The sequence below is a fragment of the Panthera onca genome, chromosome C1 (assembly GCF_046562875.1).
Source record: "Panthera onca isolate mPanOnc1 chromosome C1, mPanOnc1 haplotype 2, whole genome shotgun sequence".
Taxonomy (NCBI): Eukaryota; Metazoa; Chordata; class Mammalia; order Carnivora; family Felidae; genus Panthera; species Panthera onca.
Window position 1 is genome coordinate 51,950,798 of NC_138346.1, and position 18,340 is coordinate 51,969,137.

General features: G+C 37.3%; 1 protein-coding gene across 3 annotated transcripts in view; it reads right to left on the reverse strand.

Moving 5' to 3' along the window:
* Nucleotides 1-1,622: 1,622 nt before the first annotated feature.
* PPP1R1C (protein phosphatase 1 regulatory inhibitor subunit 1C) overlaps nt 1,623-18,340 on the reverse strand; it is a 129,929-nt gene continuing 113,211 nt past the window's right edge. For 2 of the 3 annotated variants that reach the window (XM_060622094.2, XM_060622092.2), the window contains exon 5: nt 6,967-7,441. In XM_060622094.2, the coding sequence (XP_060478077.1) occupies nt 7,427-7,441 (15 nt within the window). In that variant the 3' untranslated portion in view covers nt 6,967-7,426. Of the gene's footprint in view, nt 1,875-6,966; nt 7,442-18,340 lie in introns of those variants that run through there. The other variant, XM_060622093.2, reaches the window with a different exon arrangement.

Sequence of the window (18,340 nt, forward strand, 5' to 3'; positions counted from 1 at the left end):
CCCAACACTGTCAGAAACTCAGCAGTTCTCTCCTACTTTTCAGATATTAAAGATTGCTTTTTTCAAGTACAGATTTAAACATAAAAAATATTTTTAAGTGAGTCATATAGTTTAAAAAGAATTTCAAATGTACGTCTTTTATTGGGTAAAGGTCATTTTAGTTTGAGGACAATATCAAAGAATTAAGGTAGAACTGAGGTGTTTCTTTCCATTCCAGCATCATTGACAAACTTTTCCCCTTATGCTTTAGGTCTGACATGTAGAAAGTTTAGTTCCAAAGCAATCTACAAGACACTATAAAAAACCGTAAAAGCCAGGGTGCCTGGGTGGCTCAGTTGGTTAAGCGTCCTACTTCAGCTCAGGTCATGATCTCGTGGTTTATGTGCATCGGGCTGCATCAGGCTCTGTGCTGACAGCTCAGAGCCTGGAGCCTGTTTCAGATTCTGTGACTCCCTCTCTTGCTGCCCCTCCCATGCTCATGCTCTGTCTCTCTCTGTCTCTTAATAATAAATAAACATTAAAAAAAATTTTTTTTAAACTGTAAAATCCTCTGGTTTCTAAGGAAGATGGGCTTTTCCATCTGAAAAACTGTCACAACTTCTCAAAAAGATCATCAGCTAGTAGAAGGGTTTTGTTGGATTATTAGTTCATTTAGGGCCATTTATTTTCTTCAGACTCCAGTTTCCTGATCTATAAAATGAATCCTACTTGTCATACATATTTAATGTGATTGTAAACTGAGAAACAAAGGTGAGGCCACTTTATTAGTTGTAAAGAACTGAACCAATATTAAGTGGCAGGGCGGCAGCAACAATAAAAGCCTTTGCATTTTTATAACTCAGATGCGTAAATACCTGGTTGGTATGTAGCAGCTTATCAAGACATATTTGTGGAACTAAATTCCATCAAGACCAATGGATTTGAAAAAGAAAGAAAAGAATAAATACATATGATGGAACTTGAAAAGAAACAAAGGAAATATATGTCAAAGCCTCTCCCTATTATAAAAGAAGGCTCAGATTCCAGAATTAGAAAAACTAAAAATAAATTGCTTAGAATTTACCCAAATTCAAGATCTCCCTTTTAGTAGTAGAGAAATAAATTACAACAAAAAGGAAGAACTTGGCAAAGAGCATAGCATATATACATTTTAAAAAATATATACAAAACGAAGGAACAGTTTCTGAAAACGTCAATATTTGTGTATAAAATATCTAAAGCGCTTCAGAAAGCAATCCAGGAGGGCGATGGTGGTAGTGGTGGTGTTTGTTTTGTGTTGGTGTGTTTCCAAGCTCACACAGGAGCACAGCCTCACAAGTCAGCTGCTGGTTATTATCAACCCATTTTGCACCTGGTGGAGAAAAAGAAAATAACAAAGTCCTCCAGAACACTGTGGAGATGTTCCAGAGGCTTTCATACCACATCACATCAATCTTTGTAAAGGGAAAAATCTGGTATGTATCACTTAATAGCAACAAAGCATGTGTGCTATGAGAGAATAAATTATCCAATTAGTTATTTGTGGTTGGAAATTTTTCTTGGAAGGACTTTGAAATCTTAACAACAACAACAAAAAACACACAAAACCACCACAAGAACAAACAAACAAAAAAACGATCACCATTTTTTAGATTATTTTCTAAGGAGAAGTTTTAAAAGACAGAAACATAAATGGTTACAATGCTAATGCTGTTACATTCATACATACACATGTGTGTAGAGTTCTAACTAAAACACTTCTGTTCTATTGACTGTCATATAAGCTAAGCATACAAAGATACCCTTTTTCTCTTCTGATCCCGTTCGCTTTTAATGCTGCTGCTTTCTGTCTATTCCTGTCTCTTCTTTTCTCCTTTGCTGCTTGTCGGTAGTTCCTGAAAGAGAATCAGAGAGGAGAAACAGATCTTAGAGTTGGAAGGAGCCTCAGAGGATCATCTGATCCCCTCCTCAGATCATTCTCTACATTTTGCTGTTCAGAAAACTGGCTCCCAGAGTGATAAAAGGGCTTCCCCAATGTCACGCAGCTACAATAAAAGAGGAGATGCCACCCTGTATCACATCGCTGATTCTATTTCCTTCCAGGAACTTAACCACTATCTGAAATGATCTAATTTATTTATTTATTATTATTAATAACTTATTTATTAATTTATTTGAAGACTCACTGACAGTCTTCAAACACTAGAGTATACATCCATGAATTTAAGGACCTTAGCTATCTTATTAATAGCTGTATCCTCAGCACTTAAACCATGTCTAGCCTGTCATAGGCATTCATATTTATTGACTGATAGACTAGGACATTGGTCTCTTGTTTCTAGAGTATACTTTTATAAATGGTACCAAATTATCCTATGAAAAATACTATAGAATAATTAAGGATATCTGAACTGATATATCTAGCTACAGGTCTATCATAAACATTAACCTAATTTATGCATTTTAAGTAACAAAGATATCTAGTGAGTATTAATGTTTTCAACTGCTTGACATATATTGAATAGTTTGTACTTTCTTTAGATACTCCGGGGAAGAATAAATTCCCCAAATTCTGTTTGGGAAATAGCACTGGTTGCTCAACTGATATCCATGGTCACTTTATAACTTACAAAGAGGACTTTGAGTTGGAAGGTGGCAAGGTTCCTGGTTTAAAATATTTACTTTCTCCAACTCCTTTGCATCAAGGAGTGGTCTCGTGACACAGCTCTGATCCATAATACATTAGCTGGGGGGCTCTGGGATAGCTCTGCTTCTCTGCTAGATTCTTTCCCTTTATCTTCCCAGTCTTCTTTTTGCTCAGAACAGACTGGATGCCTGTAGCAGTAGCTCTCTTGGGACCATGAATTTACAACATTGAGCATATTAAGGAAAATGAAAAGTGTCTGGATACCCACTGGGGTCTTGAGCCACAATTCCGGCCCTGGACATTTTATTGCATGACATACAAAAGCCTCTATGCTATTGTTTCCTGGGTTTTCTGTTATTTGCTGCCAAATGCTTGTTCTGAGTAATGACAAAGAATCATTTGCCAAACATACTTTAATATTCTGCTACTTCTAGGATTCTATTCTGGGGTTCACTGTGTTCATTCCTTCAAATTAGCCTCGCTGTTACTAAAAGTAAGAGAAAAGGGGAAAATGCTAAGCCATATTTTAGAGCAAGAAACAAAAAATGAAGATGAATCCAATACCATTTTAACTGACTTTCTCTAGTTTTTCTCCCTTGAGTTTCCAGGCTTCTTTGAGTTCCTTCCTTTGCCTGCTTCTCTCTCTATACTTACGGTCGTCTCCCTTCCACACCAAATCTCTTTATCTGCATAAATTGAGTATGAAATGCAATGAGGAAATTGGCTGCACCAACATGTGCCCACAGAATGAAGAGGGCTCGCAGTATAAATGTCGAGGGAAGTGCTACAGTCAGATGGCAGCCTGTTTACAAAATGCAATCAAGCACCTATGCATTCATGTAGATTATTTCATTTAATTCACACAACACTGCAAGCTAGAAACCTTTACTCCCATTGCTGTGTGAATTATGTGGGATGCTTGCAAACTTTAGTACCTTACCTACTTACAATGTCATTTAAAACCAAAGATGCCCTCTATCATTGTCCTGAAACTCTTCTTCCTCTGATATTTAGTTTTCCAGAATGTTATGATGTTTGAAATCTAATAATTTTATCTCTTTAAACAGATTTCTCATTGCAGCAACATAGACATTTTTAAAAATGAGTACACCTGCTGGAGCTTTGAAGACTGATATTTAGGATCAGGGACTTAGAAAAGTAAGGGCACTTCTTCCGTCCTCCATATTCAGAGAAAGCAAATATTGAAAATTACATATGAGCATAAACACATTAATGTAATTAGGCATAATTTTCTATTATTCATTTTGTACACTGCTTTTAGATGTGGGTGAAGAAAGAGACATTTTAAATGAATGCAATAGAAGTAGTTTATTTATAAATTCATTAATCCATATTGCAACTAAATGAACTCTGCAATGCTTAAGTTATTTGCTGTAACAATACCCAAAACCAGTGTTTCCAAACATCATTCAATCATATATCACTGCTGTGATATTGAGGTACCAACTCTACTATAGTTAATATTTTTCTTTAAATTGATCTAAAATATACTTACACATTAAGCTTGCCTCATCTTAAGCAACAATAGCTACAAAATCATAGGCTTGGAGTGCCAATTATGTATCTTTTCTACTATGTATTATGACAGTATTTATAAATATAAAGATAAAAATAACTCATCCCTTACCAACCTAAAATGTTTCTACAATGTAGAAAACATTGTCATAATTGAATTAAAATTTAAAATGAATGTTGAAAACTTTCTAAGAACAGAACAGTCTGAGCATTTTGTTTTTTAAAAAGACCTTTACCCTGGACAGCTCTGGGAAGAAAAAGGGCATACACTATTATTGTCTACTAGAAAGAACTCTGGTCTAGAATTCTGCTCCACCCTGCCACACTCTATGCTTCAGTTTCTCATGTTTAGGGAGATTTTTTAAAAGCCACATATCCATCTGACATAACCTTTCTTATTCAGTGTACACAATTAAAGAGGATCCAACAGCAAGGGGCCGGGATGATGAGAAAGGTAGGGAGGAACTGGTGGTGTTTCATCACAGAGACCAGGCCACTTAGGAGATGACATCAGAGTGTTGAAAGGCTGTGATCAAGGAGGTGAAGTACAAGAGAAAGAGTTTCACACAGAGAACAGAGCTCTTTGGGTGGGTTTGGGATTCAGCTGGAGCTGTTCAAGAAGTGAGGGGATCAATCGCTGGTCTGTGATGTTGAAGAGGGTCATGTGCTGGGTAAGGCTTGGAGAGAGAGTATCAGGTCCTTTCCCACCCTGATGATAATAATAGGCACCAATGATTAAATGCTCGCCAAGGTGGACTACGCATTTTAATACACCTTATCTCATTTGATTTCCACAATAACCCATAGGGGTAGGTATGATGGTAACCGTTTTACAAATGGAGTAACTGAGTCTAAAATATGATAGAAGTTGAATTTGAACTCAAGCCAGAGTGACTCAAAAAGCCCATCTACTAACCATTATGTTATATTATAAATGTGGTCTGGGAAAGATAAAGTTTTTGTTTTGTTTTGTTTTGTTTTGCTCAGAAAGTTTCTTTGCCCACTCGGCCAAACTGAAGCCAAGCCGTCTTCTTGAAAAAAAATTGTTGTAAACTGTAATTGTGCGAAAAGGAAACTGAAAAGCCATTGCCATTATCTCAGCTGGTTTCCTTCAAATTTCTGAGAAAGCCAACATTATTTCCCAAGGAAAATTTATTTAATTATAATCTCTGTTTTGAGAGTAGAGAACAGAATGGAAGAAACCAACATTTCCTAAGGAAAACTTATGCTTTTAATTTTTGTGTTTTTGTGTTTTTAATAGAGAACAGAAGAATCCAGAAGCTATGCTACTTATTTACCCAAATGATGTTACAAAATCAGCAAAAGCTTTTGTTTCTTTTGTTTGCCTGAATCCTTTTGAAAAAAAAAATACGAAAGTGTGTTCAAGGAAAGGGGAGGGCAGATTTTATTTTTTAGCACCTTGGGGTGTCTCAAATAATCTCAAGGGGTATTGGAATGTTTTCCAAACACAAATAATTCAAAGTCATTTAAAACAAATCTGTGCCTTAATCATGTTTTAAGTAGAAAATTTAGGAAATCCAACAAATAGTCACAGCAGGTGGTCTAGAAACTCTGACAAAGTTTTGATTGAAACTGGCTTAATATCAACTACAAAAACTGAAAGAAAAAAAAAAAAAAAGGCCAGGGGTGGGGGGTGGGGAGGAGGAGAGAAAGGGAGGAAGGTAGGAAAGAAGAAAAGGAGGAAAGAAGAAGGACAGACACTTGGAACCAGAGTACTCATTCATACTACTTATCAGTGAGTTTTGACATCTATGGTCTTGAGGAAAGATACTGAGAAAAATGATTGTTATTATCTACTGCATTGTCTTATAGACCTACATATTTCTCTTAATCTCTATATTATTAAACTCACATTCAAAATTAAAAACAATACTTCTACTTCTTTGAATCTTGATATAAGATCCCACCAGGGATTTTACATTTGATTTTTTTCTTCCCATCTTAATTTCCTCTTTACTGACGTCTGAGAAATCTTGTCATTTTTTTCATCCATGAAACATTTGAACCTCACCAATATCATCAGTGTGGGAACCAAAGTGGCATGCCACCGTCCTCACTAAATTTGGTGGCATAGATACTTTACCTTGAAATGCCGTAAATAATTAATACTGTTCTGGAGGCCAGAACTTTGAATAACCAAAAGCCCTGTTCAATAAACATATACCGTCTGGGAAAACCTTACCTTATACTGATGCTTTATCGTCTCTGCCAGTTCTGAGAATGAGAAATTATCTTTCCTTTATTTGTATAACCTCCAGCAAAGTGGTTTGCTAGAGATAAACTCATAGAAAGTAGTTACTGAATTAATGAATGACTATATGTATGAATTAATGGAATTTCTTATTTGATGATAATGGAATTTCTTATTTGATGATTTCTTCATTTGAAGATTTATAAAATACTAATGATTTCCTACAATGCAACAGGAAATAGCTCATATTTCAAGTAACAAAAAGTGGCAGGGGAGATTTGGGCATATTTTATTTTAGATTTAGCATTTTTTTTTCTTAATAGCTAGTGGAAATGATGGGAAATATATCTCTCACAGCTCAAAAAGTGAGGAAAATTCTGCTGTCCTTTGTCCATTAACATGCTGGAGGAAAAAGGATGTTTAGCATCTAAAGACTCATATATTGAGATCTTTTGAATCAAGAAATCTGGCATTTCTTCATTTTGAAATAAACACTGTGGACCCCTCTGTGTACAGAAATATGATAAATGCAGATCTTAAAAGTTTCGTTAAACATTCTTCTGTAAGTTAAACCCAGACACACAGTCATGTCTAAATGTATTTAGCGTTTATTTTTTACTCTTTAAAGTGAAGCTATTTACATTTGACCTTAGAAGGCAAACCGCTTCAGTAGGACATCAGGGATTAAGCTGGGCAGTATTAAAGTTAGAACACTCACATGTATGCAAATGTCATTAAAAGGAAAAATCACCATAAAATAAATGTTTATTCTTTAATTGGACGTAATATCGAACAATCTGTACTTAGTTCTAAAGTTCAACCAGGGACAGCTTCCCAGGAGGTGTATTACTACTGTATGAGTGTGGAGAGAAGAGGTGGAGAATGCTTCTGGAAGTCAAGGAGTGGCCTTCCATACGATATTCAGAAAAGTTAATAGTTCAGTTATTCCCAAGAAGCCTTCTTGCTGCAGACCCGTAATTAATGGTCCCACTGCTCCTCTCTTTCGTTTACACCTTCTTCTTCTTCAGGGAATGCTGATTCATTCTGGCCCTTCAGATGCTTAACTCCTGAAATTATAAAAAATTATGCTCTATTTAAGTGAAATTTATTTCTAACAGGTTCACTGCTTTGCTGCAAGAGATGAAGAAAATGAGTGGAAAGTATTCTCTGGTGTATATGTGTTTTCTCCAAGAATTTCAATAATCTAACCCTATGTAAACCTTTTAATTCACTGAGAAATAAAAACACACCCAGCCAAATTTCCATTCGAGACAGGCTCCCTTTGTAATTATATCTTCTCCATGAAGAATTGCATCACAGCCTATTAAAAACCTGTTAACTAAAAATCCACTCACAGACTCTTATTGTAATTTTCATATATCATTTAGTTCAAATATTTCTTTTGGCATCCCTGAAATCTAGTACAATGAGAACCATTGAAGAAACCCCTAGGAACAAAAGGGATGTGTGTGCCGTTTCTATACCTTGTAAACAACAAAAGAATCACGATATTGTTAGTCTCCTTTAGGAATCAGAACATACTCCTTTTATTACAAAACATCTGTACACAAAATTCTTCAGTAACTTCCCCCACAGCCCACAGAGAGGCAAAACACTGGCACCCCTCTCAAGGTACACAGGCTTATATGATCCAGCCTCTCCCTACCTATGTGGACTCATTCCTTCCCAGCCCTTCCTGCTTCCCCTTTCACAGTAATTTAGGAGTTAGGAGTTAGCAACACTAACCTCTTCCACATTCCCTGATCACTCCAGGCTCCCTCAAGCCTCCCAGCTCTTCTTGCTCTGTTCTCACTGCCAAATAGCTTCTTCCCACTCACCCACCTGATAATCTCCCACTCATGCCTCCGCCTCAGCCTGCCTCTTCTGTGAAGGCTCCTCTTATTTTCCAAGCGGACTTGGCTAGATCTTCCTTATATTTCACTACTGCTCTTGGATCATTTTCTCTTGTATCAATTACCTTATAGAAGTGATTTGTTTACATATCTTTCTCATTAGAGCAAACTTCTTGATGTCAGAATTATGTAGTTTCAGTTTGGGGTCCCAGGCACGATGCCTGGCAAATAGTTGGTGCTCGTTAATACTGATGGAATAAATGACTGATATAGTTAATTAATAAACAACTTGGCATATGTCTTGGCATGTTTTTCTTTCATAATTTCAAATTAATCCAAATTTTGAGTATTAACCAGAAGGCAATTACCACAACCATAGTCAATCTACAAAATTACCTTTCATTTCACTTGGATCTGTTCTGTTAACACATAACAGCTGACACTTCATGCATTGATACTTAAAATGAAAAATTTTATATATTTTGCATATTTTAGAAAATTGGTTTATGAGATTTTTCTAAGTATTACTGAAAAATATTCCAGTTAGAATTGGTAAGTGAAAGGAAGTCCTTGCTCTTGTTTCCTATGAAACAAAGAAACTCAAAAAAAAAGTGTAGATTTGCATGCACTGTAGTCAGCAAGCCCCAGTGTGCTGTTTGGCAAAGAATGACATCCTTGGGCTTGGTGGATTTTCTTGCAAAAATATTTGATCAGTTGTAATAATATTTAAATACTTTAATTTCATCTGTAAACACAGATCACGCACAATTCCTGTTGACCCAAAACTGAAGAAAGAGAGACACTTATTATTAACAAATGGAATTTATTTCATATTATTACAAATTATAGGGTGGGAGGAAGAGGTCTAAATGTTAAGGAGAAGGGAAGAGAGTTCATTCATTCAATCAGCATCCAATCAGTTACTCTGCTAGAGTCTTATATACCTGAGTCACTAAACCTCACAACTCCATGACGATACCTGGATGGTAAAATTTAGACTTGAAGAAAGTATGTGATTTGTTCAAGGTTGTAAGGATAGCGTAGTATATATTTTTTTTTACTGTTTATTCATTTATTTTGATTAAAAGAGCGAGCGAGCAAGCATGAGCGGGGGAGGGGCAGAGAGAGAGGGCGGGTAGAGAGAGAATCCCAAGCAGGCTGGTCCCTAGTGTCAGTGCAGAGCCCAGTGCAGGGCTTGAACTAATGAACCATGAGGTCACGACCTGAGCCAAATCAAGAGTCAGATGCTCAACCGACTGAGCCACCCAGTGCCCCAAGGATAGTGTAGTTTTAAGATAAGTTATGACACATCATATTCCTGCAGTATATACTGATTTACTGAATAGATGAATAAGTGAATGAGGCATAAGGTTTCATTGTCAGGAGACCCTAATTCATTTTCACCTTTAGCTTTTTGGTTGCTGACCTAGATTTTCCTATCATTCTCTAAGATTTATTGTAGATTTACAGTACCTATTAACTTGGCTCAGACAATATTGGGATTGCCTCTGAAATATTAAAGAACTGTAATCTTTCAGCCACCTGTCAGTCCCCTGAGCTGAAATGTCTGTACCTCTCTGAGTCTGAAAGGTTCTATTACCTCCAGAGCTCATCCCTTTCATCCACAAGGTAACTACAGAGCAATAAAGTTGTGTTCAAGACTACTTTCTTTAAATTAGGGTTAATAGCTTAATAGAAACATTGCTTTGTTTATACGAGGGGCTCAAACATTAAAAAAATATGGTAACCAAAAAAGTCCAACTTACTAAACCATTAGTCAATCACTTTCCTTACTTGAGTATAGACCTACTTGCTTATCCTGATCCACATTTGATTTATTTTATAATAATGGTCACAAAGTTATAATGGGAAGCTTTTTTAAAAGTAAAATCACTCACTTGGGCAAACCTTGGAAGATGCCTTTCTTAGCCTTTTTTCAGGTGTGACATTAACTATTTCTGGGTGAAAGATTTGGTGAGGCAGGAGTTGATAACATACGAACATCTCCACAGAACTGACACATTCTTTGGATCTCTAAGCAATTTACATTCATGTCATCTTTCCCTTGGATAACAGATAGTTGGTTAACTTGTGCTTTGAATCTTTTCTCCTATCAGCAACAATTGTTTGCTTATCCATGCAGTAACACTAAGATTAAAGTGTGAGGTCCATGAGGACTATCTAATAATTTCTTTCTCCCCACTCTCTCCTCCTATTCCCAAACACACATATACTTTGTGCTTACATTTTCTTTAAACCTTCGTTTAATATTAAGGTCATTGTAGAGGTGGAAGAAAATAACTTGGGCTGAGCACTTGCTAAAAAGTCCTCAGAGCCTCCTCTTCTGCCAAATGCTAATAAGCACGTATTTAAACACCTTGGCGGCACCAGCAGACTCGGCATGGCGCCGCAAAGAGTCTCCCGGAGCACTCACAGACTCAGCCAGCCCTGCGCACAGGCAGAAGGCAAAGGGACCCCCCAAAACACAACTGAGGTTCTTTTCTCCATGTAAGACCAAAATATGCAGTATGAACGCATGAAGGAATGAAGAAAACAGAGGGTGAGTAACAGAAGGAAAGGAAAGGAAATAAATGTTGCCCCAAAGAGGACATAATCCCTCTGGTCTTCTCCAGTCTATAGATCACGTGAGTAAATGTGAGTCGGATGAAATTGTAAAGTGACTGAGGGACTATGAATAATGAATCCACAGAGGGAAGCTTCTATTTGGCAAGCCACAGGTCAATATGTTTACCAGTTAATTTGGAGTGATGGAAGGCAGGCTAATTATTTACATCTGTAGACGACATAACACTTAGAGGAAAAGATGGCATAATGAAAGACAAAACTAATACTCCAGAAGCTTTCTGCATAATGAAAGACAAAACTAATACTCCAGAAGCTTTCTAAGAGCTGGGAAGAGGCTGATGGGAGGAAGATTCAGGTCAACAGGGAGTTTCATTTTTAGAAAGATTACATTGCTTCTGGGGGTTTCTTCTGGGGCACCTGGGTGGCTCAGTCAGTTAAGCCTCTGACTTTGGCTCAGGTCATGATCTCACAGTTCATGAGTTCGAGCCCCACACTGGGCTCTGTGCTGACACCACAGAGCCTGCTTGGGATTCTCTCTCTCTATCCCCCTCCCCCACTTGCCCGTTCTCTCTCTCTCTATCAAAATAAAAATAAGATAAAATAAAAGAAACAAAGAGGGGCACCTGGGTGGCTCAGTCGGTTAAGTGTCCAACTCTTGGTTTCAGCTCAGGTCATGACTCATAACTTCATGGGTTCGAAACCCACATTGGGCTCTACACGGGCAGGGTGGAGCTTGCTTGGAATTCTCTCTCTCCCTTTCTCTCTTTCTTTGTCCCTCCCCCATTTGTGCTATCTTTGTCTCTCTCAAAATAAACAAATAAACTTAAATTAAAAAACATATTGAAGAAAAAATAAAAAACAAAAAAATAAACAAAAACAAAAATAAGCAATAAATAAAATTACGTTGCTTCTAAAAAATATAGAATGAGGGCAGCTTCAATTGATTATAGTTAGAGGTTTAAGGTGACCACAATTCCAACATGACCCAGTAGAATCACCTGTTTAGGGACCAGGCTCTTGGTGGTGTCAGCACAGCATTCCTAACAGCAGTCAGTAGTTGAATGAACTACTTTCCACCCGTGGGTTGTCAGACCTTTTCTGGAATATGCTGCCTAATTGTGAGCTCTCTGTTTCAAGAGTTCCATTAACTGAGATTAAAAGTAGTCTTATGAAATCACTTTTCTAGAACAATTGTATCTGAAACTGGAGTGCCTGGCACACAGAAAATTAAGAGAGGACAAAAGAGGCTGCCTTTGAATTCCTAAAAGACTGGAAAAAGGACTAAAATGTATCTATGTAGCTTCTGAGAGCAGAAATAGGATCAGTAGCTGACACTTATGGGGTAGGGGCAGATTATAGTTTAGTACAAAGAAGAAAATCCTAAACTCTTTATGTATGTCCAGCAGTAAACATGTGAGTGAGCTCCCATCACTCTGTGGGTTCAAGTCTAACCTAAATGTCTATCTCTGAGAAGAGTCATAGAAGGAGGCCAGAATTGTGGAGCAGGAGGGACAGACATCCTCGCTGGCCTTGAGACACTAGTAGTCCATAAAAGAGATCTCTTCTACTGAAAAATTTGCTCTGCTGTACTTTAAGTTACAAAAAAATAATTATGACTTCTAATGACATAAATGGCCCAAATCAACATTTTAAAACTAATTCACATTGAGAGTAGCAAATGGATTTTTTTTTAATTAATTAATTAATTAATTAATTTATTTATTTATTTTAGCCACATACTTTAGACCTTAAAAATCATTCTAAAGTCATCTAGGGAATATGTGGGCGGATTTTACAGAGCCTCTGACTCTCTTGGAATTCTATTTATAGTTGTATTTGTGCTTTAGGGGGGAAAAGGCCCATGTTTTTCAGTAGAATCTCAGAGGAGTCTCTGACCCACAAATAATTGTGAGCATGAATCCAGGTTTAATCCCTTTAGTTTAAAGATGAAGGAACAATTTCAGATGGCAAAGTGACTTGCTTAAATTCACACGGAAGTCATTGGCTGATCTGAGACACAAACCTTGGCCCCTAAATCCTACTGGGGTCTTTTCATCTGGGTCACCAAGACTCAATCTTGCCCTGTCATTGACTTTTCCCAAGTTAAAAACTGAAGAAAAATAAGGGGACAAGATCACAAGGCCCTTTTCATTATCACATTCCTTGAAAGGACCTTACATAGCTGATAGAGTTAGATGTAACTTTTCAGTCTGTCGCTGTTGTTGTTATTGTGGCTGTTTTTAATGGAATTTAGAATAAAAAAGATGTAGAATTTAATCTCACCCAGGAACATTCCCAGAACAGAACCAAGTTACAAATAATGTTCAGAATATTACAAAAAAGACAGCCTTTCTCTCTGCTATGCTCAAACCTGATACAGGACTCTGGGAGACACAAAAAATATATCATGGTCTAGTCTGGCAGATGAGACAGTAATCATCAAGCAAAATGAGTTAAATATAATAAAGTAATAAAGCCCCTACTGTGTGTTGAGCATGGGAGAGACACAACTACAGATTAGATGGGGATGTAGGTCAAACGGTGATGACGTATACACACATGAAGTTAATCCTGTGAATATGTGTTATGGACCAGTACTACAAATAAAACATTTAGAGAGTTCTGCTATGAGAAAAAAGGGTTCCAACTTGGGATATATTAATCTGGAGAGCTATTTATTGAGGAATACACTGGATAGAGTAAGAGAAACAGCAAGTCTGAGTTCTATATATGAAAACTATTTGCAAAATACAATTAACAGCCATTCATTTTCTGAAGGCCTACTTCAGAAAATCTCAAAAGACTGTCTTTAGTGGCCCTACAAAGATGATTTTCTTTTTTTTTTTTTTTTTTTTTTAATTTATAGAAATATTTATTAAAATTATTTATAATAATTATATTATTTTAATTCTTTTGAATTCGTATTTAGTTTTATGTCATTATGTCATTTTATATCATTTATATCATTCACATTCTTCTAATCATTTTATAACCAACAAAACTAAAAGGCAACCAACGGAATGGGAAAAGATATTTGCAAATGACACATCGGACAAAGGGCTAGTATCCAAAATCTATAAAGAGCTCATCAAACTCCACACCCGAAAAACAAATAACCCAGTGAAGAAATGGGCAGAAAACATGAATAGACACTTCTCTAAAGAAGACATCCGGATGGCCAACAGGCACATGAAAAGATGTTCAACGTCGCTCCTTATCAGGGAAATACAAATCAAAACCACACTCAGATACCACCTCACGCCAGTCAGAGTGGCCAAAATGAAGAAATCAGGAGACTATAGATGCTGGAGAGGATGTGGAGAAACAGGAACCCTCTTGCACTGTTGGTGGGAATGCAAATTGGTGCAGCCGCTCTGGAAAGCAGTGTGGAGGTTCCTCAGAAAATTAAAAATAGACCTACCCTATGACCCAGCAATAGCACTGCTAGGAATTTATCCAAGGGATACAGGAGTACTGATGCATAGGGGCACCTGTACCCCAATGTTTATAGCGGCACTCTCAACAATAGCCAAATTATGGAAAGAGCCTAAATGTCCATCAACTGATGAATGGATAAAGAAATTGTGGTTTATATACACAATGGAATACTACGTGGCAATGAGAAAAAATGAAATATGGCCTTTTGTAGCAACATGGATGGAACTGGAGAGTGTGATGCTAAGTGAAATAAGCCATACAAAGATGATTTTCTAATGGTTCCTTGTGTATTGAGCCTTCAAATTTTATCAAAATAATCATACTAGATATATTCAAGGAATGTAAGGTAACCTATAATATGCATAGCAGGGCCCAACATACCTCAGGATGAAAATGTGCTGTTTCCCCAAATGCTTTTGCATGTATTTTGTTAATCTTCTTGTCATTCACTTATAATGCACTACTAATACAGTAATACACTTAGGGTCACAAAGATCAAGAGACATATTGATTTCATTCCACAGCTAAATGCATATCATCTCCTGAATTTACCTTAAATCTATCTCTTTCTACTTTATTTGAAATAAATTACACACATGCAGCATAGTTAATCTCTGTTCTGAAATGGTGACTGGTCAGTTAATATAAACTGCAAATCAACACATGATCATTTCATTTGACACCCTATTACATAGGGAAGCATTTTTCTGGAGAGGAATAAATATGTGATATGCTTCTCTTTCCATCATACATGGGAATCGGGGTGGCATGTTTATGTGATACTCATAACTATTTGTAAGTATTATATGTCTTATGTGTAATTTTACTATGATGTATTTTACCAAAGCTGTTGCTCAAGAGTAAACCCTAGGTAAATGATTTAGCAGTAAATACGGAGAAGAAGATAGGGGAGGAGGTATACTTACAGACTGTTTGTTAGAAGTGTGAATTCAAATAATATCTTTGGGGAGCAGTTTAGCCTTACTTAAAATGTAAAGTGCCCACATCTTTGCAGTAAGTGTGAGGTGGGGGCCAGAAATTTGCAAGAGTCCTGCTACTCAGCCTAGAATGAGAATCACTTTGATAGCCTGAGTGTCTCTTTTGCCCTCTACAGTCAAGTGCCCTTCTAATACCCCTTTTTGATTCTAAGCTAATGCATTTCCTATGAACTCAGAAATAGAGTTAAATTTTTAAGCCTACTTATAATGGAGCTAAATGTGTTGAGCAATTTCACTTTAGAAAGGGACAGAATGGCTCCCTAGCTTGCAAGACTTGACTGCCATTGATTGAACACAATAGCATGTCTAAAATAAAGAATGCATCAATCAGCAGGAGTCAGTGGTTAGCCCTGAAAGCACTAAAAATAAAATAATGAAAGGGGAGTTGCATTTACAGCCACAGAAGCTAATGCTGTCTGTGTTTTTTAAGAATGCCCACAGGAGGATGTCCTGTGCTGGCATTTTAGAAGGCTCTGTCTTCTAAGCGGGGTACTTTTCTGTTGAAGCAATGATCACTATAGGCTACCATAGCCTGATGCCAATATATGCCCAAACATAATCAAATCATCCAGCTCTGATTCTAATCTCACTGAGAAACCTTGTGACAACAACAGAGCTTCCTCACAAGGAGAAAAGACCCTGACTGGACTGAAAGAAGGTAGGAGTAAGTTGTGAAGCTAAGTGGGAGAAGACCGTCCCAGGCAAATGGAACAAAAATTGTAAAGGCTTTGTCTCAAGCATGCCTGCTGGGGTCAAAGGACAGCAATGAGCCTGGAGTGTCAGGAATGAGGTAGCAGTAGGAGGTAAGCTCAGACAGATGAATCCAGGCAGGGAGGAGGAGGAGCCTGACGATGTAGGAAAATGCAGGACCTTGTAGGGGATATTATGAGCATTTTGGCTGTTATTCTGTGAAGCTACTGACAGATATTTTTGTTGTGTTTGTTTGAGTAGAAGAGTAACATGATCTGATCTGCATTTTCAAAGAATAACTCTATGGTCCACGATATAAAGAGTTTAGACTTAGATGTCACCACTCTATTGTAACAAGTAAAAAGCTGAACAAGCTAAAAAAAATCAACAACTCTTAGATCTACCATTAGAGAAGTAAGGACACAAAGCAAACCACTGCCAAAATATGGAAACACAGAAAGGTGGATACAGAAAAACACAACTTACAGGAGCAGAAACCCATGCAGGAAGCACTGCCAGGGAGGAAAACCTGAGCTGTACTGGATGAATGGCTGAGGGCTCATTGTGGACAAGATGGACAGATTAAAAACTCCAGGGGGAGGAGCGCAGCCATTTAGGGCCCTCACCTTTTTGTGAATTTTACCTCCTGGAGCTCTACTAGATTCTTGCAATAAAAAGCAGAGAAAAATCTCCTCATGCTTTTTAAAAATGTTTTATGTTTATTTATTTATTTTTGAGGGAGACAGAGACAGCATGAGTCGGGGAGAGAGAGCGAGAGAGAGGGAGAAAGACAGGGTGGGGGGGCCCGTGGGGGGCAGAGAATCCCAAGAAGGCTCTGCTCCTGTCAACATAGAGCCCAAGGCAAGGGCTCAAACCATGAGATCATGACCAGAGCTGAAACCAAGATTTGGACATTTAACCGAATGAGCCACCCAGGTGCCCCATCCTCTTGCTTTTGACAAGGAAGACAAATAGTGGCCATTTTCAAAAACAGAGCATTCTGTTCTTCTTAACAAGGTCTGCTCTTAAGAGGTTTTTACCAGAGCTTAACCTTCTGGGGTTATCAAAGACTAACATACTTGGGGGTGGGGGCAGCAGAGAGAAATACCTAATTCCATTCCCTTCAGCCATTGTGTCCTACCTAAGTGGGGAGGAAGGAGACTGAGGTTTAAAGTCCAGAGGCACAGGCTCACTAAAAGGTTGAAATCTATTAATAGACTATAGAACACTTCCTCCCTGCCCCTCACTACCACATTACTGAAGGTCTGTTTACCACAGTTCCTTTTACCCAATACATCATGTTCACCTTTCCACAAAAATTACAAGGCATTCTATAGGCAAAAAACACAGTTTGAAGAGACTGAATAAAATGAGAACCAGAGTCAGATATGATAGTAATGTTGGAACTATCACACCAGAAACTGTGTTTTAAGCTATAATTAATACGCTAAGGATGTTAATGGAAAAAGTAGATAACCTGAAAGAACAGATGGATAATGTAAGCAGAGAAATGGAAATTCTAAGGAAAAATAAAAAAAGAAACACTAGAGATCAAAAACACTATAACAGAAACAAAGAATGTCTTTGGCAGGCTCATTAGCAGACTGGACATGGATGCGGAAAGAATGTCTGAGCTTGAAGATATGACAATAGAAAACTCCAAAACTGAAAGGCAAAGAGAAAAAGAAAAATACAAAACAGAAAACTCAAAAACTGTGAAACAACTACAAAAGGTGTAACATACTTGTAATGGGAATACCAGAATGAGAAAAAAAAGAAAGAAAGAAATAGAGGCAATATTTAAAGACATGACTTGAGAATTTCTCTTTAATTAATGTCAGACACCAAATCATACACCCAGGAAGCTCAGAGAATTCCAACACAGGATAAATGCCCAAATTACTACACCTACAAATACAGTAGTCAAACTACATAAAATCAAAGATAAAGAAAAAAAAGGAAAAACACAGGAGAACAAACAAAACAAAAGAAGAAGAAGAGGAAGAAGAAGAAGAAGAGGAGGAGGAGGAGGAAGAGGAAGAAGAAGAAAGAAGAAGAAGAAGAAGAAGAAGAAGAAGAAGAAGAAGAAGAAAGAAGAAGAAAGAAGAAGAGGAAGAGGAGGAAGAGGAAGAAGAAAGAAGAAAGAAGAAGAAGAAGAAGAAAGAAAAAAGAAAGAAGAAAGAAAAAAGAAAGAAAGAAAGAAAGAAAAAAAGAAAGAAAGAAAGACAAAAAGAAAGAAGGAAACCCTGAAAGAAGCCAGAGGAAAAAAACATGTTATTCATAGTGGAACAGAGATAATAATCACATCCAACTACTCCTCAGAAACTATGCAAGAGAGAAGAGAGTGAAGAGTAATATTTAAAATGTTGACAGAAAAAAACCCCAGCAACCTACAATTCTG